Genomic DNA, 25,346 nt, shown 5'->3' on the forward strand with positions numbered 1-25,346 from the left:
GCCGGGGAGATATGATAGGAGTCTGGAGCCGAGTGGCCAAAGGAGACAACCGAGGCACGAGACTGGTGGAACACAGGCCAGGAAAGCAGATCCGATAACAACGGGTTGGGGAGAACATTCAGAATAGGTCACCGGGCGCCCAATGATCTCAACCAGAAACCCCGGCTATTCGTTCAAACGGATTGACCTCTGATGTCACTTGTTCTGGAGTTCTGGAGTTAATTTTATGAGAACCCGAAGGGTGGATCGTAGAATCGGGGAATCTGCGACAAGAGATCACGTCACAGCAAGCGCATTTTCGCCTGTATTTCCCTTTTTTCCAATGGTTTGTTTCTTCAGAGCCCTCGAGTGGACTGCGTTAGTCACCAAAGTGGATAATTCTTCTTGAGCGAGGTCGGTAGTTGGTCAGTTTTCACCAGGGACAAGGGGTAAGCGGGCGGTCAGAGTGGAGAGCGGCGAGAAACCAAAAAAAAACCGAAAAAATCGTTTACCGCCGTCCCGCCGATCTCACATGCAGGATCCGGAGTAGCAGTTCTCCTGCTCCACGTCACCAACCGGATCTTTCTCGTCCATACTTCCAACATTTTCTTCGAACCCGATGGCGAAGACGAAGACTCCCGGAAAGGTTGCCCCGCGATCGACTCCTTTTGGGGATGATTTCCGGACTAGCAAGAAGGATAAGCGGCAGATTAAGCATGCCACTTTGATGTCTAAGATTGCCAAAAATTCCTCTAAGACCCCGAAGAAGCGTCGTGCGTCAAAGAAATTGATCGCCAACCTCGAATCTCTGGCAGATGCACTTCCCGATGCTGCCGACGAGTCCCACGATGTCACGAGCCAAGTCAACGTCATCAAACAGAATACTCTCCGACACAAACCTGGTGCCTTGAAACGTCGGGAAAAGTTGGAGAAGGTGGAACGAGATCGATTCGCGAAGAACATGGCTCAGATGTCAGGACTACAGCCCACTTTTCCAACTGAAACCACTGGCGATGGCAGCGCAGCTCCCAACCCCACGGCCTCTCGCTGGTCTGCGTTGCGAAGCTTCATCTCTCAGACGATGGAGCAACAGCCTGTTTTCAAGCAGGACAAATAAAATCGGAATCGACGATTTCTACCATCGAATTAAATAATACCCCCGGGTCGAATACCTACAAAGTCAACGACACCATCCAATAATCGACAGATATGTCATTATGGCTAGCTTTATCTGTCTGGTCGACAAGCGTTGGAGAGAGGAGAACACAATGCTGCCTCGCCGCTCAAGTCATTGTTCTGCTCCACTGCCTTGGTGAAACCACCTTTAGTGGCTAGGTCTCTCATATCGAGAACTTCAGTCCCTTGATAGGCTCGCTTCAATGTATTTGGGGAACTCTTCATTGAGAAACTCCTAGATTTACAACCCATCCACAAAAAGACGACTATACATGAAATAACAAACAACTTCACCACCAAAACCTCACATCTCTCTGTTCAAATTCGTAATTCCAAATGCCCCCAACAACAAGCTTGTCGTCAACCAGCACAGCAAAAGAGTCTAAATGCCCACTTTTTGGTACTCAAGCATGCTCCTGTTTCTCTGTGCAATCATATATATGCCTGCATCATCCCAATCCTCACTGCCAACTCCTTTGCGGGTGATAAATAGCCCATCGGGGTCCCATTTCTGCTTGATGCTGTACAGAAGAGGATAATGATCACCCCAAAATGATTTCTGAAATCCTGGCTCGTATCCATTGGCCTCGTTCAGGTAGGCTTCCATCTTGTCCTCTCCCTCAACGGATCGCAAGATAGGGATTTGCACTTCTGTCATATTTTTGATTATGACTTGCTGCTCTTCGAGCGTAGCAGTAGCATCCCAACCCTTAGAGAAGAGTAGGTGGGTCACAGTCTTTCGCCAAGCTGGGTTGACAGCACTATGAATCTTGTCACCGTTGGCTGCAACGGCGCCACCCGCAGCCACATGGCCGGTAATCGCTGCACCGGGGGCCCACCCAAGACTCTTCCAGGCATTGGTCAGCCGGGCTGGTCCATCTTGAGATGTCAAAAGATCCTTTGAATAAAGTCGCGAGGCCAGCATAGCAGTGCTTCCTGTGCTGTCATATGGCTGGCCTGCCAAAAGAACGTCGAATACGGTCGAGTTAAAACTGGGAAAGGGAATTGCCATTTTCTGGACTGTGATGCCTGGGATCTTTTCCAATTTGGACACCAGCGGCAAGTACAACTGGTCAATCTCGGTAGTGTTTGTCTTCTCTGGGAACATGAGAAGGGAGATCAAAGTAGAAACACTTGTGTTGGTGTTCAAAGGCAGATTAGGGAAGCTGAAATAGTAACCCGAGCCTCCTGCATCGTTAAGTGAGGGAAGAGCTGCGTGCCACTCCGTCCAGGCATCCCAAAACCGGGGGGTTTTCCACTGAAGCTGTCATGTTCAAATTGTAGACAACCACCGGAACATTCGGAAATGTTCGGATGGTAGCTCTGGTGACCACACCAAAAGTCCCTCCGCCACCACCTCGTAGGGCCCAAAAGAGGTCTGTATTTTGATATGCGTTGGCAAGTACGAGGGCGCCCTACATAACTGGTCAATATGGATTCTGTTTGAGTGTATCATCTCTTTTCATACCTACATCAGCTGTCACCACTTCAAACTCAAGTGCATTATCCGAGGCAAGACCCTTCCAGGCCCCAAAAGGTGAATGGCCTCCGCCTTGGATATAGCCACCAGCTGCGCCAACACTATGGCATGATCCGGCGATGACTGTACGGTTGTGGCATCCCACCGCAGCATACAGTTCCGGAAGCTGCACACCGGCCGCAAGATGAACTGCTGGACCTTCACTCATGTTCTTCGGTGCACCCTTTGGAAGGAAATCATCGAGCAGTTCGATTTGCTTCATTGAATGCGTCAGGATTTGCAGTGATTCAGGAGCTGTCGAACGTCCCAAAAAATCATGGCCGGTGTTCTTAATGACCAGTCGCAGATCGTGTGCACTGGCAAAACGAACAACATGCTGGATATCTGAGGCATTCTGCACTTTGGCTGAGTACAAGGAGATACGCCTTGTCCGCATGTAGTGTTTTTAACAGTTTCGATATAACATGTCTGGTGACGCTCTGGCCAAGCCTCCCAATTTTCCCATTGCACGGCTCCTGGTTGAGATGATCGCCAAACCGAGTCTGTCCATAGACTCGTTAATGTTCTCGCATGCCGCCGAATTTAATTCTTGGGGAGAACAAACAGAGGCTACTGGCCGTACTGCAACCAAGTTGTAATTCAATGTGTCATTCAGAGACATCCACTCTTGTTGAGAAGGCCAACAACTTTGGGTTGGGAGGCATCGGCAGTGGGTGGACTGTGGTGCACCAACAACCAGTGCAGGCAATAATAAAGAAAGCAGGAATTTTTGTTCATGATTGATCATTGACGGTTCAAATATTCTCAGGCTGTTATGCACAAAGAGTTGAAAGTTCGAATTCGAATGTCTTCCGAGTCGATAAACTTGAATCCATCTCAAGTGCTCCAACTTGGTGGATATATATACTAATACATCTTCCCTCTCCAGTGCCGCCTCCGAGGCTGTGCAATTTAACATTTTGCATAAATCTGGGAATACTGACGCCCAGACACGAAGATTAACCTTGAAAACAACAGAATATGTGGACACATAGATACGAAATGCCATATAGGGGATGCGCAACGCCGAGTATAGTATCTCTCCGAGTCGTGTTGATTGGTCCAGTTATGACATCACCCGCTCACAGCCGAAAACGAGGTACCTAATCAGGTATAGCGCCATAAGGCTCGCGAATGTGACCTAAAGAGGTAATAAAACATGCCGATCACATAAACAACAGTTCGATCAATTAATCTTAAACCGGGGTCATTAACCACGACATCTGGAGGTGCTTCAGGTTTACGTCAGATACATAGTAGTAATTGAACCTTGGAAGTGCTTGGCCAGGAATCTCGGTCAAGACACCGTGACACTACCCACAGCCATGTTCACATACTTGAGTACTCAGTCAGTAGTTTGTACAGGCAACTGCCCAGGTGGTGACATACCCCTCTTTACTTGTAATTACCAACACTGTCACCTACGGGGTTACCTAGGTACCTGCATGATTACCTGGAAGGAAAGGCTAGCTGCTATATAGTTGGATATAGGCAACGGGCCTATGTAGGGATGAGCTATAGGGGGGTAGGGTACTTTGCTAGGCGAGGAAACTCGAAAAACCACTGCAATCCAAGTAGGAAAAGAGGCCTATATGTCAGCAGGAAACACCTTGAACAATCATCAGTATTGGCAGCCCAGCCACCCTAATGCTGCCAAGTCTGTCCTTCTTGAGCCCACGGGCGAGGATCGACAGGTGTGCCTGGGCTACCAGTGGTGAAACATAGCAACTTGCATTAGTGCGGCCTAACGCAGCTCAAGGCCCAGGTATGAAAGATTAGAGCCAATTAGATTATGAATTATACTGAAACGCATTTTAACCTTGGAAGTCTCACGCTTAAATATTTAAAACTCGGAATATTTCTTTATCACTGGATTAATCTTCTATGTATCAGGTCCAACCTCGGAACCCGAACATCCGATGCAAAGCGAGATGACTAAGCCGATAAGATCACCTGCGGGGAAAGCTTCATTGACTTATCTGATCCAACACTCCTGACTGACTTCCTTACTTAAACTCTAGCTAGATTCTATTTGTTTCAAAATCCCCAGTTCTGCCATCGTTTAAGCACCTGGGAGATGCTGTGCCGGCCTCTCCAGCGTCGACTTCCGCTTGCCCTAGCGCATCGCGAACTTATCCGATGTCGGCCAAGCTTGTTATCTGTCAGCCACGTTCGCCAACTGTCAAGTGGGCCAACTAGCTTTCCAACATGGTCTCAATTCAACCGGTCCGACTTCACAAATCAGCCGTACACCGGAAGCTATGAGACTGGGCTGCCTACCACTGGTCCTTTAGCCTCAACGCCAGCCTTTGGTGCTCCGCGAATCACACCGAAAGTGCTGAAGCAATATCTCGATCAATATGTCGTGGGGCAAGATCGCGCAAAGAAGGTACTGAGTGTGGCCGTTTATAACCATTCCCAGCGAGTTCAAGAAGTAGCACGAAGGCAGGAGGAAGCTGAAGAGCTGTTGTCAAAACGGCAAAGAAAGGAGGCACTTGAAGGCCACCCCTTGGAAGGTATGCTATTGAAGAGACATTTGCAAGTTGTACACCTCATCTAACTCTTTGAATTTACTTCAGATGAGTTTCGAGGCCAGCAAAGAACAGTCGGACTTCAATCTTCATCCAAATCTCGCCCGGCTACACCGCTAGACCAGAATGAGCTGGTTGATAGTTCTCCGCTTCAGTTGGAAAAGTCCAATATCCTTCTCCTCGGGCCGTCTGGCGTCGGCAAGACACTGATGGCAAAAACACTAGCTCGGGTTTTGTCAGTGCCATTTAGTATTTCGGACTGCACCCCATTTACGCAAGCGGGATACATTGGAGAGGATGCTGAGACATGTGTTCACCGGCTTCTTGCCGCTGCCAACTATGATGTTGAGCAGGCAGAGCGTGGAATCATTGTACTCGACGAGATCGATAAGATCGCGGCAGCTAAAGTCAGCCATGGAAAGGATGTTGGTGGAGAAGGAGTTCAACAAGCACTGCTTAAGATCATCGAGGGCACTACGATTCAAGTACAGGCCAAACCAGAAAAGAACCCTCGCTCGACCAGCCCTCCCAATACATATCCATCCAACAGTCCTCTGGGAAACACTCCCTTCCAGCCGCACAATGGAAACTTGAACCCCTCGGCCAAGGGCGAAGTCTACAATGTGCGCACAGACAACATCCTTTTTATATTCTCGGGCGCATTTGTTGGACTAAATAAACTGGTCATGGACCGAAATTTCTCGCGGCTCAATGGGGTTCGGGCAACCTGTTCGCTCACACGATGGGTCAGGACCTTCTGATTCCTCCAACGAGGAGCCCCTTCTTATCCTCCCAGGCTCCGAGGAAGAAGCTCTCTACAAGAAACATCTTCCATTCTTCACATCTGCATCTCCCACCACCTCAGGCGGCGAAGCAACATATTTCAACGCACTGGACCTCCTAACACCAGCCGACCTGCAAACATACGGCTTCATTCCAGAGCTAATTGGCCGGATTCCCGTTAACGCCGCCCTATCAACGCTAACTCAGCCCTTACTTCTGCGCATCCTTACAGAGCCCCGCAATTCATTACTGGCTCAGTACACCGCTCTCTTCTCACTCTCTGGAATTGAACTCCGTTTTACCACACCTGCGCTTCATACCATCGCCGCAAATGCTTTCAAGATGGGCACTGGTGCTCGTGCCCTGCGCACAGAGATGGAGACTATCCTTAGTGACGCAATGTTCGAAGTCCCAGGATCTAGTGTGAAATTTGTTCTCGTTACAGAAGCCGTCGCTAAGCGGGAGGATCAGCCCGTTTATCTTCCTCGTGGCCAGGGCGCCAAATTCCACGCTATGATCTCTGCCGAGGAAAGCGAGTGGGAGGAGAAGTCCAAAATGGACAAGAAGCAAAAAGGTCAGAAAAATGATGAGCAGAATGGCTTTCCCGATGGCTCGCAGCAAGCTTCGAGTTTTGAGGAGTATCGCAAGCGGGCGGTTGGGTAGATTCATTTCATCAAGATCGTTTTTTTTATCTTTCTCTAGTAGGCTGCATTTGTTCTGTTGCTAGCCCTTATGACATACCCATGTGCATGATCGTTTACTTTGTTTTTTATGTTGTGTTTGATGCTGGCCATGTACATATCCAAGTCCAGGCGCCAGTCCTAGCCATATCAATTGAGCTTCATGAAATACCACCACTGGCACGCAATTTTGTAGTATTGCAAGCGCGGAGTCTCCGCCACCGTTCTATCCGAGTCTACAGATGCATCTAGTATCATTAAAGTTGGCTACCAGCTTGGAAGGGAAGAAAATTTAAAAAACCGAAGGGGTACCTTTGTCATTGAGCTCATCAAGTGGAATCATAATCCGTAAATTAGTGACAGAAGGGGTATTGTGTGAAGATAAGGTACAAGTACATGAAAAAGAAACCGCCCACTACTGATACGTTCCAAGTTATCCATGCGGGACAGGAGCCTGGCAGCTCCCGCCGTACTAGTATGAGTAGTAGAAGAGCCAGGGTTCCGGGGACCTCGAGAGGCCCTAGGATCCCCAGCGAGAGACTCGGGGGTCTCTCTCACGAGAGATCGTGACTTCAAGTGGTTCCTTTGGGGTTTGCGGAATTTTCGGGGTCATAGCGGTGTGATCCGCCGGGGTCATAGGAGACCGCTCACTACTGATACGTTCCAGGATATCCATGCTGACCAGGAGCCTTCCATTCACTGGCAGCTCCTGCCGTACTAGTATGAGTAGTAGAAGAGTCAAGGTTCCGGGGGCCTCGAGAGAGCCGAGGATCCCTAGCAGAGACTCGAGGGTCTCGTGAGATCTGTGACTCGAGCGGTGTCTTCGGGGTTTGCGGAATTCTCGGGGTCATAGCAGTATGATCCGCCGGGGTCATAGGGGAATCGTCCTGTGGCTTGCTACCAGTCTTGATTTTTTCGAGTAAGACATCTTCTTTAACCTGCCATTTCTTCAAAAAGGAATTGACATCAAACACATTCACATGTCCCCAACCGGGCCATCGTGCCATGAGATCCTTGTTCGTGTGGTTGCTGATAACCACGGTCTTGCGGAAACGAGCTGCCTCAGCAAGCATCCATCCTGCAAAGGCCTCAACGAGGTGATCTGCGTTTCGTTCTTCCTGCGTCAAACCCTTGGGGATCAGTGGGTCGTCGCTTTCAGAACGAGTACCGTATCCTTGGACGGGCAGGCAAATGACGTTGTTGTTAGGGTTGTCGAGTTTCTGGAATTCCATGCTGCTCGGTTCGAAGTATCGGAAAGCGGGATTGAAAGAAGAGTTAACTTGCTTGATCGACGAAATGATGCTCCATACACTAGATCATGTTAGTATCAGGAGTTAAAAGAAGCATCATTAGATTGAAAATGGGGAACCTACTATGGGTCTTCATCTTTGTTTCGGGCTGGATCATCCAGCTTCCGGTTGAGATATCCCAACACATCGGGCTGGAATACAAGCTTGGTCGAGGCGCCTCCGGTTGACTTGCGTCTTTCGAAGAACCAGGCCAAGATGATAGCCACTTGCTTCATGTCTCGGAATACATCATCAGTCAAAAGAAACGCTGTGCCATGTGGGAAAAGACGCTGAATATGGGCATTTTCTTTACAAAATCGGGTGTTCGACAAGGCAAGAGGGTTCTTGATACGAACGTGCCAGAAGTTGAAGTTAAAAGACCATTGAACTCCTCGAATCCTAGGTCGTAAGTCATGGAAAGCATGGAATGATTCGTGGAACTAGATAGCAAGTTAGAAATTATTTCGCAATATTGTGGGAATCGGATGTGTACATACAATGATCACACCCTTGTTGTAAGTCTCACGGAATCTCTGCCATGCATTTTTATCTTCCTGGCCATTTTTGTCCCAGTTTGACAAGTAGATGACGTTATTACACTGAAGCCAGGCCATTATCATACCATGTTCGATGCGAGCATCGTCGTCTCCAGGTGGAAAATGTAGATAAAAGATTTTTTCGGTACATGATGCGAGGCGGTCAATTGTCATGTCGAGCTTCGAGAAGAAGGTGTTGAGCGCGAGAAACATCTCCGCAACTGGCATTTGAGTGCCAGTTTGGGCTGGATTGAGAGCAGGGCCTGTCATAGTTGAGTTTGGAACTGGCTGGTGATTATCTGGCATAACGTCCGTCATGGAAGCCTCCGCGCGCACATCGTCGAAAAGCTCATTCATCGTCGGCAATCCATCCGAGGGATGAACATTTGCACTTGATGCATGTGTATGCTCGGACATGGATCCCCAACGCCCGGAAGCAGGGCGGGATGGCCGACCAAGCGAAGTCGTTGGTTCCGACTGACAAACAAGTGGCTGTCTCGATGCATGGGTGATAGAGCTGGCAAGAAATTCAGTATGAGCAAGTGTTATCGGGCTCGTCACATTTTCATCATAACGGCGCGGCGGGCCGAATTCTTCCTGCAAAATCGATGGTTGCCGTAATGTCCCTCTTACAGCCAGACATATCGGTACGTTCCCAGGGAATCTCCAAGCGCCAGTGCGTCGTGTGAGGAAGGCATCGAACTCCGAAGCAGGTGCGTAAGCGATCCACGAATTTACGTCTGAGTCAAGCCGGTTGTAGACGGCAGCTATTTTTTGTCTTCGAAGCTGCTCCGTCATTCGAAATAGCCGTGGGTTGGTTTGCTCGAACCCTTCCAGCCAAGCGTTACAGTTCGTGTCGTCGTACGAGACCTGGTGATATATTAGTAAATATCCAATTTATTGGAATATATATTAAATGAGGTAACCTCACAGTCTTAGCCAGGACCTGGAGCTCGTCCATTGTGTGCAGATCTTTGAACCAAAGTTCCAACTGATGTTTGTCCGGCGATTTCAAACCGGTCTGAAGAAGCTCATGTTTGACCACCCGTGGCAAGCCAATTATTCTCGCCGGACCAATGTACTCCTTATTTGTGCCAAAGTACACATGAACGAGAACTTCGTTGGGGTTAAAGAAGAGACCGGTCCTAGTGAAACTCGCACCATCCGAGGGAACTCCTACAGGCATGCGTGCAATGCATTCTTCTTCTGCAGATAGAGGGATGGGACGGGATCTTTCCGAAGCATCTGGATGCCTATTGTGAGATGGATCCGGCATTGAACCGCGCCTATGAATAGGCGGGGGCGGCGAGCGTGATCCGATCCGAGATACATTACCTTCTGGTGATCGCGACCGTCTTGAGGAGGATCTACGGCCTGAATATCCAGGTCGATAGGAATCAATGGGGCCCATTGGTCGACGGCTGTAAGGAGAGAGTGAGCGCTGGCGACTCTGAACAGGCTTTCTCCGATAGCTATCACCTTCAGGTGATCTGGGCCGGTTTCTCATGGCTGTTGGCCGTGAAGTTCGATCATGGTCTGTTAGACTGGTTCGCCGTTCCTTTGGAGGGGACTTAGGGACATTGGAATTAGACGGTTCATTTTGGCCGCTAGCATGCAGTGCGAAAGATTGCGATCGCTCAGCAGGTCGCGAGCCTGTTGGTCCATATGACTCGGATACGCCCCCCGAAGAAGGCTTTGCTGGAGGGGCCATTGACATTTGCACAGAATCAGATGCTTCCGCGGTTGCTGATGGTCTCATTTCAGAGGGCTGCAATGCTGAACCGTCTAAGCCTGTACGGTTGATATCCAGTGTCATATGTCCATAGTTTTCTCTTTTAGAGAATTCCGACGGCTTCATCAACTGAATTTGATCCGGGTCTGGTGCTCGCTCACGGCCCCACTGTGACTCGAACCCTCGTTTACGCGTAAATCGAGGGTGAGCAGACTGACCAAACCCAACGAAAGGTTGTTTGACAACAGGAGGCTTTGGTGCCGAGCTTACAGCTTTGGTAGCTGAGGTTTGTGGCTTTGGTAACTGAGGTTCATGTGCCTGAGCCTGAGCTGCTTTCTTCTGCGGCGCTTTATCGGGATTGTGAGGCAATGGACTTAAAGCTTGAGCTGACTGCTTCAGAGAGGAACCAGAGGGACCAGAGAATGAACTCTCAGGCTCTCTTCGACGCGTTCGAAGCGGAACGACTGACTCCTCTGAGCTACTACTGTCTGCGGGTACGAATAGAGCAGAAGACTCGTCAGATGTGATTGATACACGACTTCGTGGTTGGGTAATTGATGGTGCAAATCCTCTCTTTGGGGTAGACGATGGGATAAGAAAATCTTCAATATTGGTGTTCAGTTCCGAGTTGAACTCCACCATGTCCTTTCCTGCGAATTCGAAGTCGGATTGAATCTTCCTGAGGCGTTTTTTCCACTTCTCAACGTTGAAACGCAGTTGTTGTCCGGATTGTATGTCGAGTTTCTTTCGTTCCCAGTCCATCAACGTGTCAGTTGAATTGAACGAATCCTCTGGCTCCCAAGTGGCATTCATAACATCGTATCCATCCCACTTGACAAGATATTCCAGATTTCCCTCGGTGTCTTCTTTCTGGGCAAGGATTGTTTCAACATCAAAAACGGCATCTTCTTCGCCTGATTCATCCTCGGCATTGGAGTCTTCGATGACTTGGACTGACTGGTCAGAGATAGACATCGATTTCTCTGACCGACTTATGTCATTGTCGTCGTTTTCGTCATTATCCTCAGCAGTTGAAGTTGTCCGCATCATGATGGTCTAGGCCTGTTCGGCCTTGGTGATGATGCGATTGGGTTGTGTTGAGGTCAAGGGTATGAAAAGGAAAAAGAAAAAGTTGGTAAGGAATGTTTATAAGTTCGTGTCAAACGATTATGAGTCGTAGCCTGTCCCTCAGCCGCGTGGCTGGCGGCTCATTGGGAAATTCAGCTCCAAATCTCGGCGTAACGACGATCTAGGTTCATTTCCAGTACGCCGTATAATTGCAATTCATGAATGTTGAAAACACTCCATCAAGTATGTTATATCCTATAACCAAGGTAATATAATTGAAAACGCACTCAGGTATTTAAAATGCATTTCACATTCTCAGAAAAATGCGGTTCTCCAAGTGTTCATAGCATTCATGATGATATAAATCTTTGAAGTTCATGTTTAGTGGGCGGCGAAAACAACATCGCCACGTGACCCGGGTATTAAGGAGACACTCCACCTGGGGAGACAATCATCTTTCTCCCTATCGGCTTGTCATTTAACTACTCCGGCTTTTTCTCTCTCCTGTTGTATTCCCTCAACCCCCTTTTCCCCCCTCCTCTTCTTTACCCACTTCAAAATGGCCAACGACGAATATGATGTGAGTCTTATCTATACGTTCTTGTCTATGTCACTAACCTAGGTCCTAGTTTCTCTTCAAAGGTAACGTTGCCTCGTGCAGCTGCCTGCCCGCTGCGAAACCTCCCCCCCCCCAACCCAACGGACACTCAAGTTGAAGTAAGAGTATAGCATGAAACTGACGGAAATAATATAGTGGTGTTGATCGGAGATTCAGGTGTTGGTAAATCCAACCTGTTGAGTCGATTCACCCGCAACGAGTTCAACCTGGACTCCAAGTCGACGATCGGTGTGGAATTTGCGACTCGCTCAATCCAGGTTGACTCTAAGACCATCAAGGCACAGATTTGGGATACTGCTGGTCAGGAGCGCTACCGTGCTATCACCTCTGCCTACTACCGCGGCGCTGTTGGTGCCCTTCTTGTCTACGATATCAGCAAGCACCAGACCTACGATAACGTTACCCGGTGGTTGAAGGAGCTTCGCGACCATGCTGACTCCAATATTGTAATTATGCTTGTTGGTAACAAGAGCGATTTGAGGCACCTGCGTGCCGTCCCCACCGACGAGGCCAAGCAGTTTGCTAGTACGTTACACCTTCCGCATAAGCTAACTGGGGGCTGAGATATGTTATTATTGATGATGTTGATGTTGACCATCTATTTAGGCGAAAACAACCTGTCTTTCATCGAAACTTCCGCCCTCGATGCCAGCAACGTCGAGCTCGCCTTCCAGAACATCCTCACAGGTGCGCCCCACCACACGCCACAAACCCCCCCCCCCCTACATAACATCACTAACTAGATTCCTGGATAGAAATCTACCGTATCGTATCCAGCAAGGCCCTTGACAACGGCGAGTCCACCGGTGGGCCTTCTGTAGACCGCCGGGTGATCGATTTCACTCCGCAGGAAAATGAGCAGAAGCAGGGCTGCTGCTAAACGACTCGGGATTCCCCCGACCGCCACGACTCTTCTTCTTCTTCTACAACTGGATATCGGAATGATACTCGATCCGCGATGGAGTCTGTAATTTGTGACATAACAGCGATACACAGGCAGGATCTGGTAGAGAGCACATGGGGCAGATAGGTCGTAACTCGGACATATCTCCCGATAGTCGGACCTTTTTGTTTTCTTTTTCTTTTATTGTCTTCATTTTCATTTTCATTTCCTCTTTTGCTGTTCGTTTCTCTGCGTGGTTTTCCCCCCTACTACGAAATTGATTTCTTTTCCACCAGACCTATTCTTTCTGACCTGATCTTTTATTCTTCTGGTTGGTGCTCCGGGATCGGTGCAATGATCTTGGTTGGGCGTCACTGTGGCTACGCGGGCTTCTATGAATCCTTTTTTTTGCAAAACCAGTGTACTTGATTTATACCTTTTTTTTCGTCTTTTGCTTTCCTTGTAACATTTGAATCGATGTACGAGATTTGTGTGACATGTAGTAAAGTACTATGTCTGGCTGGATCGCCTCGATTCAGAGTCTGGGCCCACATGCAGCTCCACAACAGATATAATTTATGCGTCTATGAGATGGAAGTGGCGGCAATAGTCTTATACTGGAGCCACTTCGTAGCCCAATGACATTGAAAATATGATAGAAAAATATTACCCACCATTTACAAATAATGTGAATCGTTTTAAAAGGTATTTGGTTAACAAACATGCAAGATACTTTTTCAATAAAATAAAACCAGTACAAGACTTTGCCTTGACGCCATAGCAGACCATGATATCGTCGCCATCAAATATACATGTAGTCAAAAAGAAAATCTCCACGAGCGAGTCAGATGGATGAAACGACAATCGAAACCCCCTCCAGACCCTTAACCGAACAGCTTCCTTGTGGCCAAAGCATCCACCTTCTGCGAAGAGTTGTCGGTAAGACCCAGACCCGTCCGCTTGGCCTCCCGATCTGTCTGCACGTCCCGGCGTGCAGCATAGCGACCGGCCTTGCCCATGCGAATCTCGCGACGGACCTGGTTCGGGCTAACATACTCCTTGTTCTCGTAAATGACTGGGCCACCGAAGCTACCCTCCAGAATAACAATGGGTGTGAGAACAAAGCGTGGGCCAATCTCCACCAAAGAAACATCAGGCAGACTATTCTTGTCCTTGGGGGAAGGCTTGACAGTCTCATCGTCCTTCTTGTCGGTGCCGTCGGATTCACGGATCTCATAAACACGAATCCAAATCTTGCCATCCACACCGAAGATACCAATGATACGGTCAACAAATGGCTTCATGCCCTTAACACCACGCTTAGGAACACAGAAAACACCGCGCAGCATCTCACGAACAAGCGCACGGTACTCGGTACCAGCAACGCCCATGTCGGGACCTTGCTCATCGAATGATCGGTCGAAGACCACAATTCCTCGCCCGCCCTTCAGGCAGTTACCAGCGAATCCAGCACCTAGTTCACCCATAGTGTGCAAGTTGTTAAGGTGGAACTTGATAGTAGGGCCGTTAGGTGGGCGGGAGAGCCAAAGGTAAAGATCCTGGCCGTTCTTGCGGGCCTCGAGGAAGAAAATCATGTTGCAGGAGTGGAGATCGGCAAGGGAATTAAGCATGAGGTTGTAACCTGCGGTCTTTTTCTTGGTATCAAGCTTAGTTTCTTTGTGAGTGTGAGGGAGGAGTGCGCAGAGATCAGCCATCATGTGTCGGTGGCTAGAATAGTGGTAAAATTGCACCCGGTCAGTTCAATGGTTCCTCAGAGTCGATTTCAGATGTATGAGGTTGGCTTACCGATGTGTGACACCACGCGATGTCAAGATCAGAACTCGGGTCTTGGGCATGAAGCCTTGAGCAAGCATCTTCTTGGCTGCAGTGATACGGTCCTCCTCATCCTCATCCTCTTCGCTGTCGGTGGTATCGTCGGCATCGTTAAGAAGCTCCTCCATGCCCATGTCCATCTCGCTGTCGGCATCCTCCTCGACGGATTGCCGGGCCTTCTTCTTGTTGACTGCCTTGTAAACTGCCGCCATTGTGATATTATTTTTGGGGGTATGATTGAGGATTAAGCGCAGAAAGCTTCGGAGAAAAGTTAGAGGCAGAATAATTTTTGTTCTACACCGCCTGCGCCGCTGCCAGATCACGTGCAGATATCATGGTCTCGACCCACATGCTCTATCTTCCCAGGACCCGAGTTACCTCTTCGCTCTGTTAGGTGAATTTACAATATCTGCTTTTAGTACTTCAACGATTCAGATGTTGCTATGTATTCGCAGGAGGCGGGTTATTTTCAATGATAATATTCCAATGCACGATTCAGACCGGAGAATCCCTCCTGCGCCACCTTCATGCCAGCAATCCGGTTAGCGAACCCAACCTTGGTTGAAAGATCCCATTCCTGGTCTTTACAGTTCAAAGCGTATAACATCCCCGCATTGAAGGTATCTCCCGCTCCGATTGGGCTGGTGATAATTAGCTTATTTCAATGTGTGGTATGTTTGTCTGGATTGACTCACTCTATCACCTGGAAGTCCGGCGCGGTATCCATTTTAGCATGTACAAATTGCCCTGTTCTGAGTTCCAAGGCTGCTGCCCCATCCTGGCCCCAAGTGCAACAGAGCAGTGACCTAACACGTTCAGGTGTTAGATAGTATGCTTTGAACATATTTAGATTTCGACCCACGCATTCCGTGTCCTCAATGACTGTTTTCGGAGACAATCCTCTGCAGATGTATATCCCATACCCTGGGGAAAAATTGGAGTCAGCGATGCCGGTGTCTTCAATCTTACATACTACATCAAAGTCGCTTAACTTGCTAGTGCATGCAAAATGCTTACTATAAAAAACTCACCTGTGCCCAGGTCTTCGAATAGAAGACAACGTCAGCTGCTTCTGCCAATTCCTGAAGGCCTTCTCGACCTGGCTTTTCAATTTCAACACTAATGTGAGCACGGGAAAAATAGTTTCGGAGATGCCGAATGCAACCTAGCAAAACCTCAGGTGTACGACCCTAGAAGCATCCACGAATGTAAGCATATCACAATCTCTTCCGATATAGAGAAAGATATCGTGGTCAATTGCATACCTCGAAATGGAACCAAGTGGCCTGAGATCCGAGCTTAGCGGTAACCTGAATGAACTCTTCCGTTTTCATATCTGGGAGTTCATTATAGTTGACAATTGTTCTGCTCCCAGTCGACTGGCTTTTGATAATGTAACATGATGCCGGTTCCTGATATTTTTCCCGAAATATGCAGTGGCCAAGCTGAACACGAGGCTCAAGTGCTGAAACGATGTGTTGGGAGGCAACTGATGATTTGGCAGGCAAGACTGATATTAGGTTTAATGCCAGGTTCGTTTTGGATGCGAGTGTCAATTGCTGCAAAACCTCAAGACTATTTGGGCAATTTCCACCTCGCCGGTGAAGGATATTTGATGCTCGTAACTTCTCGTCTTCCCCAGGGTAATGGGATGTACTAAAATTGGACAAGGATTAGGGCTTTGATATTATTGTCCTATGTCATCATTGATAAATCCAGACATGCGACAGGGAGGAGCAAACATCATACCTGAGAATGGTATCCACATAAAATGCACCTATTGCGACCAGGGACATCTTAACGCTTCTGCAATGTCAAAATAAGCCAAATCCAAATGCACCAGGTCACAGTCGATCAAGTCATGTTTAGCAGCCAAGCTACTAGGATGTACGTTGAATCCTGCCCGTGAATCGTGATTGGGGTGCGGGGCAGATTAGTCATGACTGCTCATCCAAGCCCTAGAGTACACTCTCAATAGAGACCAATTAATGCCTTATTCAGGTGGTGATGTGTATAGAACTCAGTTTTGGTCATAATTGAGACTGATTTTGCTTATTGTTCAAATTGCCGGCTTTTTCCAGCATACACAATTGACAAACGAAACTTCGGTCCTTAATCGGCTGCAACGCGTGGAGGGTTTGTAGATCAATTGATGTAATCTACACGCCTTACTACTTCAAATTGGACATGCGTTCTCTGGAGCTTTGAAACAAAGCAAATGGTTCAAGCTATTGATTTGTGTGTTTGCTATGGATTGTGGTAGATGCATTTCTCTGATTGCTACAGCGGATTGGGCCGGCAGCCCGCACCAAACCCTAAGTGAATGATAGTACTCTGCCTAAGGAACAGTCAACTTGAATAGCTTAGAATTTGGTCCATATGCCACATGTGCAGACTCCTAAACCATTTTTATGTTATAAAGAGACCCAGAAAGCTGAAAGCCTGCATATGGAGACAAAAAAGAAAAATGTCGCGTTACCTTTGTTGGCGGATTTGAATAGTTTCAGCAGGAAGTTTGAAGGCAGCTTTGAAGACAGCATTTAATGAGATGTGTCACGGTTCTCTAAGAAGATATTCTTGCAAAGAAATCAGTACATCTCCTGCCAGGGTCGATGGATATTTAACTGGAGCTCAGTGTGCACCAGAGTGCATTCCTCACTGCACCCATTCCATCCAGCTTCAACCTCCAATTCTGGAAGTTCTCATCAGTTCAGACTTTTTTGTTAGCACTGATACTAACCAGCTCAGCATTCCATCATGCCTCAACGAGGTAAGGTGCTAGACACCGATGGTCCGACCCCTAAGTTTCTCTATGCCATGCTAAAGCAGCTGGACCTGAAGACTGTGAGTTATTCCAAAATGCGAAAATAACGAGGGCAGGTGCAACTCAGCTGACAGTTAAACTAGATTGACTGGAACCGTGTTGCTGTGGACATTCAGATATCAAATGGCCATGCTGCTCGGATGCGATTCTCTCGATTCCGCAACCAGATGGAAGGAACCACTGGAGCCCAACGAGCGGCCAAGAAGAAGAATGCCAAAGGGAAAAAGGGCGATAAATGTGACATGAGCGAATCAAATGGTCAGATGTTGGCAATTATGCCAGGAACCCAGTCCGCTCCTGGGATAAAAATGGAACCTGGGGATTTCATGCCCTATGCCAACCCCATCAAGTGCGAGGGAAATCAGCAGCACCATGGAAGTCAAAATTTTGCCGATCTTCCCGATATGTATTCGTGGTCCCATCAGCCAAATTCAAGCTCAGTCAATGGAACACCTTTCCACCTACAAATGCATCCATTCATGCAGCCTGGAATGCCATATTCTGTGATGTCCGGCATTTCTTCTTCGAGTTCTTCGATGACACCAGTGAGTCCTCCGGGATTCTATCCTCAGTTCGGTATGCATGATTTCAACTTGCCCGAGATTGGTGTTCAACAGTCTGCCTTTCCGAACGCCCCGGTACTTAGCTGGGAACCACCTGCATCTCCTCAACCTCAGCCTCAGCTTCAACCTGAAGCTCAGCCTGGGACCCAACCACCTGCAAATGAAGTCAAGATTGAAGAGAATTCTGAGACGACGAATACGGCAATCAAAATTGAACCATACCAGCTCGAGTGATATGCATCTGGACGCTCGGGTTTCAAGATAGATACCTGGAATGTACTAGTATCATAGAGGCCGAGGGAAGATGAATTCATCAGTTAGGAGGGGAGGGGAAAGGACCTACAGATGTCGGGCGTTAATGGTGTTAATGGAGTTAGTGTGAGCTCTACTAGTAGTAATACACTTATTTGGCAGCATGTTACTTCCCTTAGTCTCGTAAACCGGCCGTGACCTCTTGTAAGGCCATTGATAACATGCTACTCTATTCTGATTGAAGAGAAAATGGCTTAATCAAGACTTCTAAGTCTACCATGATCTAAATAGTGCTCAGCAGTGAAGAAACTGAGCATGTGATTTACTTTGGAAATCTCCGTTAGCTAGGGTATAAATATCTTCGATTTGACGAAACTTATCTTCTTTCTTTCTTCCTCTTCCAACCTTTACAAACTTGAATTCAAGCCTTGATTCATATCACTCTTTCACTATGTCTGCCTCTGACGAGGAGAACCCTTCCACTTCTGCACAGGCAGAAGCTACTGCTGATGAGACCCCAATCAACTCGCCATCGCCGTCGCGCTCTCGCAGCGCTAGTCCATCCCCTGGTCCCTCTAGTCCGACCGCTCGTTCCCCATCCCCTGGCCCTTCTAGTCCAACTCCCGGTCCTTCGCGTCGAAACCTGAAAAATGCCTTCAAGGCATTTGACCCAGAAAGAAAAAAGGTGGCGCATACTCTCACTTTGTCCTCACTTTGCAGTCAACTAGGTACTAACATTTCACCAGATTGACTATGAGAAGCTGTCGTCGTTGTGCAGTGTTACGCCCAAGGCGGCCGGTAACCGCTGGGCTAACCTCCGCAACAAACATGGGTTGTAGATAAAAGGTTTTATAAGGTACGTTCCTCTTCTCTCCGCTTTATTTCGTTACGTTTTTCTTTTCCTCTCCTGAGAGACCGAAAAACCATCAAAAAAGATTGAGAATTCGCTTCCAAGTTCAAGTCCTTGCTTCTACAAAGTATGTCTCTCTCCTCTCCACTTCATTTGATTATGCGGCTTATGCTATGGGCGCTTCACGTTTCCTTGAGCTAACTTGATTCTCTAGAGTCAATAGCCACCGGCTGATGACGATGCCTCTGAGCTAGCCCTTTGGGGGTCAAGCCAAGGTTAAAATTGAGTTTTTGCACTGCGTTCAAGTTATACTAGGGCATATATGGCATTTGCTTTTTTTATTTTTCTCTCCCAAGAAAACAGAAAAACACAAAAAGAATTGAGAATTGAGAATTTGATTTCCAGATAAAGGTCTTCTACAAGGGCCACGACAAAGTATATCCATCTCCTCTCCACTTCATTTGATTATGCAGATTATGCTGTGGGCGCTTCAAGTTTCCATGAGCTAACTTGTTTCTCTAGAGTCAATGGCCGCCGGCTGATAACGATGCCTCTGAGCTAGGCCCCTTTGAGGGGTAAGCTAATGCCACAGTCGAGTCTTTGCGCTACGTTTAGGTCAAACCGAGAGATTAAATCCAATGTGATGAATGCGTGAATGCGGTCTGAAATGATTGTTCTCAGGGGTCGAAAACTGGGTCCTGTGCCGTCGGCCCGCGAACCCTAACTTGGTCGCCAAGCAGACAGGTTGGCCAATGAAGGCTTCTCATCTTCTACATCTCACGGTGGTTTATCTGAGGCCCATTTAAACACATTTCACAATGATTCGTTAATGCAATTGCACTCTGAACTTGAACAACTACTACTTGACGTGCCTTCAAAATGTCTTCCTCTACTCGTAAGCAGGACCCTCCTCCTTCTGACTCTGACCATGAAGACTCTTCTAAGTCTTCTGACCAGACTTCCTCTGACCAGACAAACTATACAGGTGCGGTGACCCCAAAGACCTCGGGCTCAAGCTCTCGTGCTCCGACCCCGGGTACCTCGCGTCGTAACATGACAAACGAGGAGTTTCTCGTCAACGCCTTTAAGGCACTGGACCCGAATAAGGTCACGTCCAAGTTGAATACCCTTTTCATGGCGTTTTCTAATTTCCTCCAATCGGGAAATACACAAAATCCCAAAAGAAAATCGAAAGTCTACACATCAAACTCCCATGTTCTACGAACCCTAACTTTGTCGTCAAGAGCAGACAAGTTGTGCTGTATTTTGGCAAATGAAGGCTTCTCATCTCCTAGGCCTAACCATGGTTAGCTAGGGCCCCTTGAGCACATTTCAAGATGATGTGTTCATTTCCTCGGACCCAGAGCTGGCTCAGTCGTTCTTTACTACTGTGACTGCGAGCGTTATCACTGAATGGTGCGCCAATTGCACCACATAAACCCTAGCGACACCTCTTTCCCCTCGAAGCGTTATTTATGCCATGTTCGTTACTTTTCTATTTTCCTCCCCAAGAAAACAGATATGGAAAACCCCCAAAAAATTGAAAGTTCGCTTATTAAACTTCCATGTTACACTCAGTAGGCTGACTATGATAGAGACAGATACCTGAGCATTGATACCACCATAAATGAGTGACTGCTTAGTATCATTTACCTGGCAATAAAGTTGTTCAACCATCCGTTCCGTTTACTTATGCCCGCTAGGAAATCAGACTGCATATGTGGCATGACTTCGAGCTACTTCGTGTCTACTAAAGAGTGCTCTTTTCAACTCCAAGTTTGCTATGACAAACATCGAGTTCGGGTTGATAGTGCGCGCACCGAGCCAGGAGCACTTGTGGACTCGAGATTGACTCAGGAATTTGATAATATAAGGTCATACTTAGGCTCTGCTTTTTTTATCAGAACCTTTGAATGGACATCTGGATGGAAAGCTATACCTAGCCATGAATGACCAAACATCAGTTCTAGGATGAACACCTTGGAAGGAAACCACCTCTGCTACTGTTATCCATGGATAACATTTTTCCATTTTGTCAAAGGATAAAAATGACTCATTCAAGTCTCCCAAGGTCGTGATCGCAGTATATGGAATTTGTTCACATCGGAAATCGGATGTTGAGAATTTCCGAATTTTGGAGTACAAATATTTTTCTTTCGCGATGAAACTTTTTCTTCTTTTATATTCCTCCTCACGCAACATTTCCCTGCTACAATACTAAAGCTTTGAAAACACCTTTTAGTGATTTCAATATGTCTTCTTCAACTAGTACGCAGGGCCCTCTTTCTTCCGAGTCTGACCATGAAGACCGTGACTCTTCTAAGTCTTCTGATCCAACTTCTCCCGATCTGAATTCCCCTGATCTGAAATCCCAGGATCCCACTTCTCCTGATCCGACTTTTTCTGCTCAGACAGACGATGCAGGTGCGGTGGTCCCAATAAACTCGCCCTCGAGCTCTCGTATTCCCGCTCCAGGTACCTCGCGCCGTCACTTGACAAATGAGGAGTTTTTAGTCAACGCCTTCAAGGCATTGGACCAAGAGAAGCTCAAAGTATCACATACTTCAATTCCGCTATTTTCCAACCAACCAGGTACTAACATTTCATGCTAGATTGACTATTACAAGTTGGCGGGTCTATGTGGCATCATACAAAAGTCAGCTGGCATTCGTTGGGGCTCCTTGCGCAGAAAGCATGGTCTGACAATCAAAGGCTTCTATACGGTAAATCTTGCCGCTTTTCTGTATTTTCTCGTGTGGTTCATGCCATGGGCATCCCATGTTTCTATGGGCTAACCCTCTATCTCTAGGATGAAACCTTGGATGATGCGGATGATGCGAATGGCGCGGATGATGCAGACGATGCATAGTCCGAGCTACGCTCTTTACGGGTAGGCTAATGCTAGCCTAAGATCTCTTGCATTTGGGTGGTACTTGAAACGACATGACACGAATTCCCTTTTTATTCCCCTTCTCTATATGCGCGTTGCGGACAAACTGATGCTACTTTGAGTCTTTTACATAACGTTTAGGTGGCACTGCGGTGAGAGCATGTTTCACAACTCGGAATGACTCTTTCTTTCCTTTTTTGGAGCTACATAGGGTGACAAAAGTATTGGGACACCTCCCGCCATTTCCGACCACGTGAGAAATCGTAAACTTCTACCCATCCCTACCATGGTTCGACCACGTCAATTCGGATCGGAAATTGATCCGAATCGAACCAAAAATGGCGATTTATTTGAGAAGCTACGTGCAGCAATCGTTTACGCAGCTAAGAAGGGCGTTCCTAAGGCTCAGATCGCCCGCGATATTGGATGCAGCCGAAGCACAGTCTATAGAACAATCAATCACTTTCAAACCTATCACACACTTCAATCCCTTCCCTGATGTGGCCGACCGAAAAAGCTGACTTTATCAGCTATTCGATATGTCTATCGGATCATTCGAAAATTCCCTACAATCTCTTGGAAAGAGCTTATTCAAGAAGTTCCAACTAACGTTTCAAAACGTACAATTCAACGAGCTTTGAAGCATTGCCATATCCGAAAATGGGCAATCCGAAAATGGGCATCTAAGAAGCGGATTTGGTTAAAGCCGAAAGATGCAAAGTTTCGTCGGAGATGGATTTTGTCTTGGGAAAAAAGACTTGATCTAGATCATACTATCTTTTCTGATGAATGCTCAGTCCAACGAAAATCAAATTCACATATCCAATATGTCTTTCGTCTTAAAAATGAGCAATATTTCCCTCAATTTGTGAATCTCCAAAACCATAGAAAACAGATTTCACAAATGATTTGGGGTTCTATCTGGATTGGAGGAAGATCAGATCTGGTCATTATGAAAAAACAACCAGGTAAAGGGTTTAATGCTAAAACCTATATTGAAACTCTCGAAGTTGGTCCTTTCCCAATCTACAGTAAGGATTTAATCTTCCAACAAGATAATGCACCAATCCATACAGCAAAGTTGACAAAAGAATGGATTCAGGATCAGAATATCCAAGTAATGGATTGGCCACCACATTCACCTGATCCCAACCCAATTGAACCAGTCTGGTTTCTACTGAAAAGGAAATTGCAAGAGCTTTATCCAGAACTCTCTAAGGAGGGAAAGTCTCAAATGGATTGGGCCCGATTTTGAACAGCTATTCTTAAGGCGTGGCAGGCGATTGACCAGGCTGTGATTGATAGAATTATTGAATCTCTACCACACAAAATCGCCGCTGTTAAAAAGGCTAAGGGCTGGTATACAAAATATTTATTATAATTAATATTTCTAAGATATATTTTAAAAGATATTATTTAACTAATTATGAGTGGGCTGGGACCCTACTTTTTAAAAGACTGAATTTTTTGGCCGGGAAAATTAAGAGTGTCCCAATACTTTTGTCACCCTATGTATGCCCTTTAAGGGTAAGCGATGGCTACTCGCCTTGAGGCTTTGCGCTGTGCTTAGAATTCACCGGGAGCAATATGGCATGACTGCTATTTTTATTGCTACTGGAATATCTTTTCTGAGCTACGCTCCTCCAAGGTAAGTTTAGCCTATCCTAGAGTTTTATATTGCATTTGCTCGGTGCCGCTAGGACCTATGCCATTCAATTTCAATCCTCTTTTTGTTGCGTTTCTTTTAATTTGATCCACCCAAGAAATACACAAGCCCAAAAAAAGATCAAAAACCTACACATCAAACTCCCATGTTCTACAACGTAGTCTATGATTTTGATGTAGACAGAACAGATGTCCTCCCAAAATCCAGACTTGTATATAGGGCATGACTTAGAGCTGTTTCAAGGTTAACTCAATGCTAGTAGTAGTGGCATTATTCCAGTGCTACTAGTATGGAAAAAGAATCGAGTTCGGTCTGATACTATTGACACTGGACCAGGAGTACTCACCGTTGAATCAGGCACCTGGCAGTAGAAATATACGGGCGATTCTAGGCTGCGTCTCCATTGTCCCATAATCTATTAGATACTAGGTATATCCGCTTAAGAAAGAACAGAACGCAGCTACAAGATGAACACCTTAAAATAAAATAACCAAAATCATTCGAAGTGGTTAGTATGCCAAGTGGCATAAAGAACTAGAGCTTGAAATATTTTTCCGCACCTCAATCGCAAAACTCCAAGGGGAAACAATCAAGAAACGGAAAATGATGGGGGCCACAGTAGTGAGTCCTGTAAAATAAATCTGGACCTGACATGGCGAAAATGTTGGAAAGAGAAAGAACGTGGAAAAACCGACATGTCATGAAATGATCCAAATTTTTCATCTCAAGTAATGAGAAAAATTACTTGGCTTCCTCTGGATCGGAGGTCTCCTCTTTAGGACTCTCAGCTACTGCATCCACAGCAGCGTCACCGTCAGCGTTGTCAGCGTTGTCGGCCTCATCGGCGGCGTCATCGGCGGCGTCATCGGCAGCGCCATCAGATGCCGAGTCCTCCTCATTAGCCTGCTTCGCGGCACGACCACGGCGGTTGCCGCGCTTCTTGGGAGTGGTCGGCTTGGTCACCTTGATGGTAGCCTAGAAAGATCAGAGACTGAAATAAAGAATAGAAAAAACGAGTTAGGCAGAAGGGGGATATTCACTTTCTCAACCTTCAGACCGTGCTTGGTCTTCAAGCGGTTAAACGCGTTGCAAGCGGACTTCACGTTGGTGTAGCCCATGGCATCAGCAAAATCAACCATGCTGATCTAGACAAAAGAAACGTGAGTCTCATCGCGGGGTAGGAGGTTTTCGTCGAAGGCGTGCACTTACTTTGCCGTCAGCAGGATCGAACGACTTCAGGATGGCAATGAGCATTGCTTCATCGGTACTCTTCCCCTCCTTGGAGGTTTGAGTAGTAGCGGTCTTGCTGCGAGGAGTGCTCATGTTGGAGAAGAAGCTGTTATTTAAGAATGTTTGAGGAAATCTTTTGGGATAAGAATAGGAAAGCCGTTGGACGGTACGATGTGGAATGAGTGAAGGTAGGGGAGAGAACGGAAGAGAAAAAAAAACTGATGGAAGATGAATTTATAACTTTCAAGTTTGCTCGAGATGGGACCATAGGCCAATATGGCACAAGTAACCTGAACATTGATGATCGTGACAGGGAAGGGTGGATTTCTTTTGAACTATACATTGGCTTGTATTTGATAGAGGTCATCATCCATCCAGGCTATATCATCTCCTAAATCAGCAATTGATCCATGGAGTTTATTCAATGCTTGAAAAGTACTATT

The 25,346-nt window shown here is 47.0% G+C and overlaps 12 protein-coding genes across 12 annotated transcripts; 7 read left to right on the forward strand and 5 right to left on the reverse strand.

Annotated features, from left to right (window-relative positions):
* Positions 1 to 598: 598 nt before the first annotated feature.
* Positions 599 to 1,096, forward strand: N7483_009756 (FAM207/SLX9 family protein; the record flags this gene model as incomplete). The annotated part of the gene is made up of 1 exon (XM_057093183.1): positions 599 to 1,096. The coding sequence occupies one exon, from the start codon at positions 599 to 601 to the stop codon at positions 1,094 to 1,096; it is 498 nt and encodes a 165-aa protein (XP_056944357.1).
* A 441-nt stretch (positions 1,097 to 1,537) lies between these two features.
* N7483_009757 (FAD-dependent oxidoreductase) lies at positions 1,538 to 3,071 on the reverse strand (the record flags this gene model as incomplete). Its single annotated transcript, XM_057093184.1, has 3 exons — positions 1,538 to 2,419; positions 2,487 to 2,570; positions 2,628 to 3,071. The coding sequence occupies 3 exons, from the start codon at positions 3,069 to 3,071 to the stop codon at positions 1,538 to 1,540; spliced, it is 1,410 nt and encodes a 469-aa protein (XP_056944358.1).
* Positions 3,072 to 4,751: 1,680 nt separating this feature from the next.
* N7483_009758 (putative ATP-dependent Clp protease) lies at positions 4,752 to 6,651 on the forward strand (the record flags this gene model as incomplete). Its single annotated transcript, XM_057093185.1, has 3 exons — positions 4,752 to 5,190; positions 5,254 to 5,921; positions 5,980 to 6,651. 3 exons carry the CDS (start codon positions 4,752 to 4,754, stop codon positions 6,649 to 6,651), a joined length of 1,779 nt encoding a protein of 592 aa, XP_056944359.1.
* A 667-nt stretch (positions 6,652 to 7,318) lies between these two features.
* On the reverse strand, positions 7,319 to 11,275 carry N7483_009759 (uncharacterized protein; the record flags this gene model as incomplete). Its single annotated transcript, XM_057093186.1, has 4 exons — positions 7,319 to 7,979; positions 8,042 to 8,397; positions 8,455 to 9,363; positions 9,425 to 11,275. 4 exons carry the CDS (start codon positions 11,273 to 11,275, stop codon positions 7,319 to 7,321), a joined length of 3,777 nt encoding a protein of 1,258 aa, XP_056944360.1.
* Positions 11,276 to 11,852: 577 nt separating this feature from the next.
* N7483_009760 (Rab family GTPase) lies at positions 11,853 to 12,792 on the forward strand (the record flags this gene model as incomplete). Its single annotated transcript, XM_057093187.1, has 5 exons — positions 11,853 to 11,873; positions 11,923 to 11,935; positions 12,048 to 12,437; positions 12,519 to 12,599; positions 12,668 to 12,792. 5 exons carry the CDS (start codon positions 11,853 to 11,855, stop codon positions 12,790 to 12,792), a joined length of 630 nt encoding a protein of 209 aa, XP_056944361.1.
* An 887-nt stretch (positions 12,793 to 13,679) lies between these two features.
* Positions 13,680 to 14,840, reverse strand: N7483_009761 (ribosome biogenesis protein BRX1; the record flags this gene model as incomplete). Its single annotated transcript, XM_057093188.1, has 2 exons — positions 13,680 to 14,523; positions 14,602 to 14,840. 2 exons carry the CDS (start codon positions 14,838 to 14,840, stop codon positions 13,680 to 13,682), a joined length of 1,083 nt encoding a protein of 360 aa, XP_056944362.1.
* Positions 14,841 to 15,097: 257 nt separating this feature from the next.
* Positions 15,098 to 16,424, reverse strand: N7483_009762 (ketohexokinase; the record flags this gene model as incomplete). Its single annotated transcript, XM_057093189.1, has 6 exons — positions 15,098 to 15,269; positions 15,324 to 15,434; positions 15,491 to 15,552; positions 15,660 to 15,818; positions 15,894 to 16,284; positions 16,378 to 16,424. 6 exons carry the CDS (start codon positions 16,422 to 16,424, stop codon positions 15,098 to 15,100), a joined length of 942 nt encoding a protein of 313 aa, XP_056944363.1.
* Positions 16,425 to 17,385: 961 nt separating this feature from the next.
* On the forward strand, positions 17,386 to 18,249 carry N7483_009763 (uncharacterized protein; the record flags this gene model as incomplete). Its single annotated transcript, XM_057093190.1, has 2 exons — positions 17,386 to 17,472; positions 17,536 to 18,249. 2 exons carry the CDS (start codon positions 17,386 to 17,388, stop codon positions 18,247 to 18,249), a joined length of 801 nt encoding a protein of 266 aa, XP_056944364.1.
* A 469-nt stretch (positions 18,250 to 18,718) lies between these two features.
* Positions 18,719 to 19,106, forward strand: N7483_009764 (uncharacterized protein; the record flags this gene model as incomplete). The annotated part of the gene is made up of 2 exons (XM_057093191.1): positions 18,719 to 18,952; positions 19,014 to 19,106. The coding sequence occupies 2 exons, from the start codon at positions 18,719 to 18,721 to the stop codon at positions 19,104 to 19,106; spliced, it is 327 nt and encodes a 108-aa protein (XP_056944365.1).
* Positions 19,107 to 19,996: 890 nt separating this feature from the next.
* Positions 19,997 to 20,428, forward strand: N7483_009765 (uncharacterized protein; the record flags this gene model as incomplete). The annotated part of the gene is made up of 1 exon (XM_057093192.1): positions 19,997 to 20,428. One exon carries the CDS (start codon positions 19,997 to 19,999, stop codon positions 20,426 to 20,428), a length of 432 nt encoding a protein of 143 aa, XP_056944366.1.
* A 941-nt stretch (positions 20,429 to 21,369) lies between these two features.
* Positions 21,370 to 21,986, forward strand: N7483_009766 (uncharacterized protein; the record flags this gene model as incomplete). Its single annotated transcript, XM_057093193.1, has 3 exons — positions 21,370 to 21,669; positions 21,730 to 21,840; positions 21,927 to 21,986. The coding sequence occupies 3 exons, from the start codon at positions 21,370 to 21,372 to the stop codon at positions 21,984 to 21,986; spliced, it is 471 nt and encodes a 156-aa protein (XP_056944367.1).
* A 2,428-nt stretch (positions 21,987 to 24,414) lies between these two features.
* N7483_009767 (uncharacterized protein) lies at positions 24,415 to 24,996 on the reverse strand (the record flags this gene model as incomplete). The annotated part of the gene is made up of 3 exons (XM_057093194.1): positions 24,415 to 24,636; positions 24,714 to 24,818; positions 24,883 to 24,996. 3 exons carry the CDS (start codon positions 24,994 to 24,996, stop codon positions 24,415 to 24,417), a joined length of 441 nt encoding a protein of 146 aa, XP_056944368.1.
* Between the last annotated feature and the right edge of the window lie 350 nt (positions 24,997 to 25,346).

The sequence above is a fragment of the Penicillium malachiteum genome (genome assembly GCF_028827825.1).
Source record: "Penicillium malachiteum strain IBT 17515 chromosome Unknown utg000004l:1.0-4883003.0:1.0-4884900.0, whole genome shotgun sequence".
NCBI lineage: Eukaryota > Fungi > Ascomycota > Eurotiomycetes > Eurotiales > Aspergillaceae > Penicillium > Penicillium malachiteum.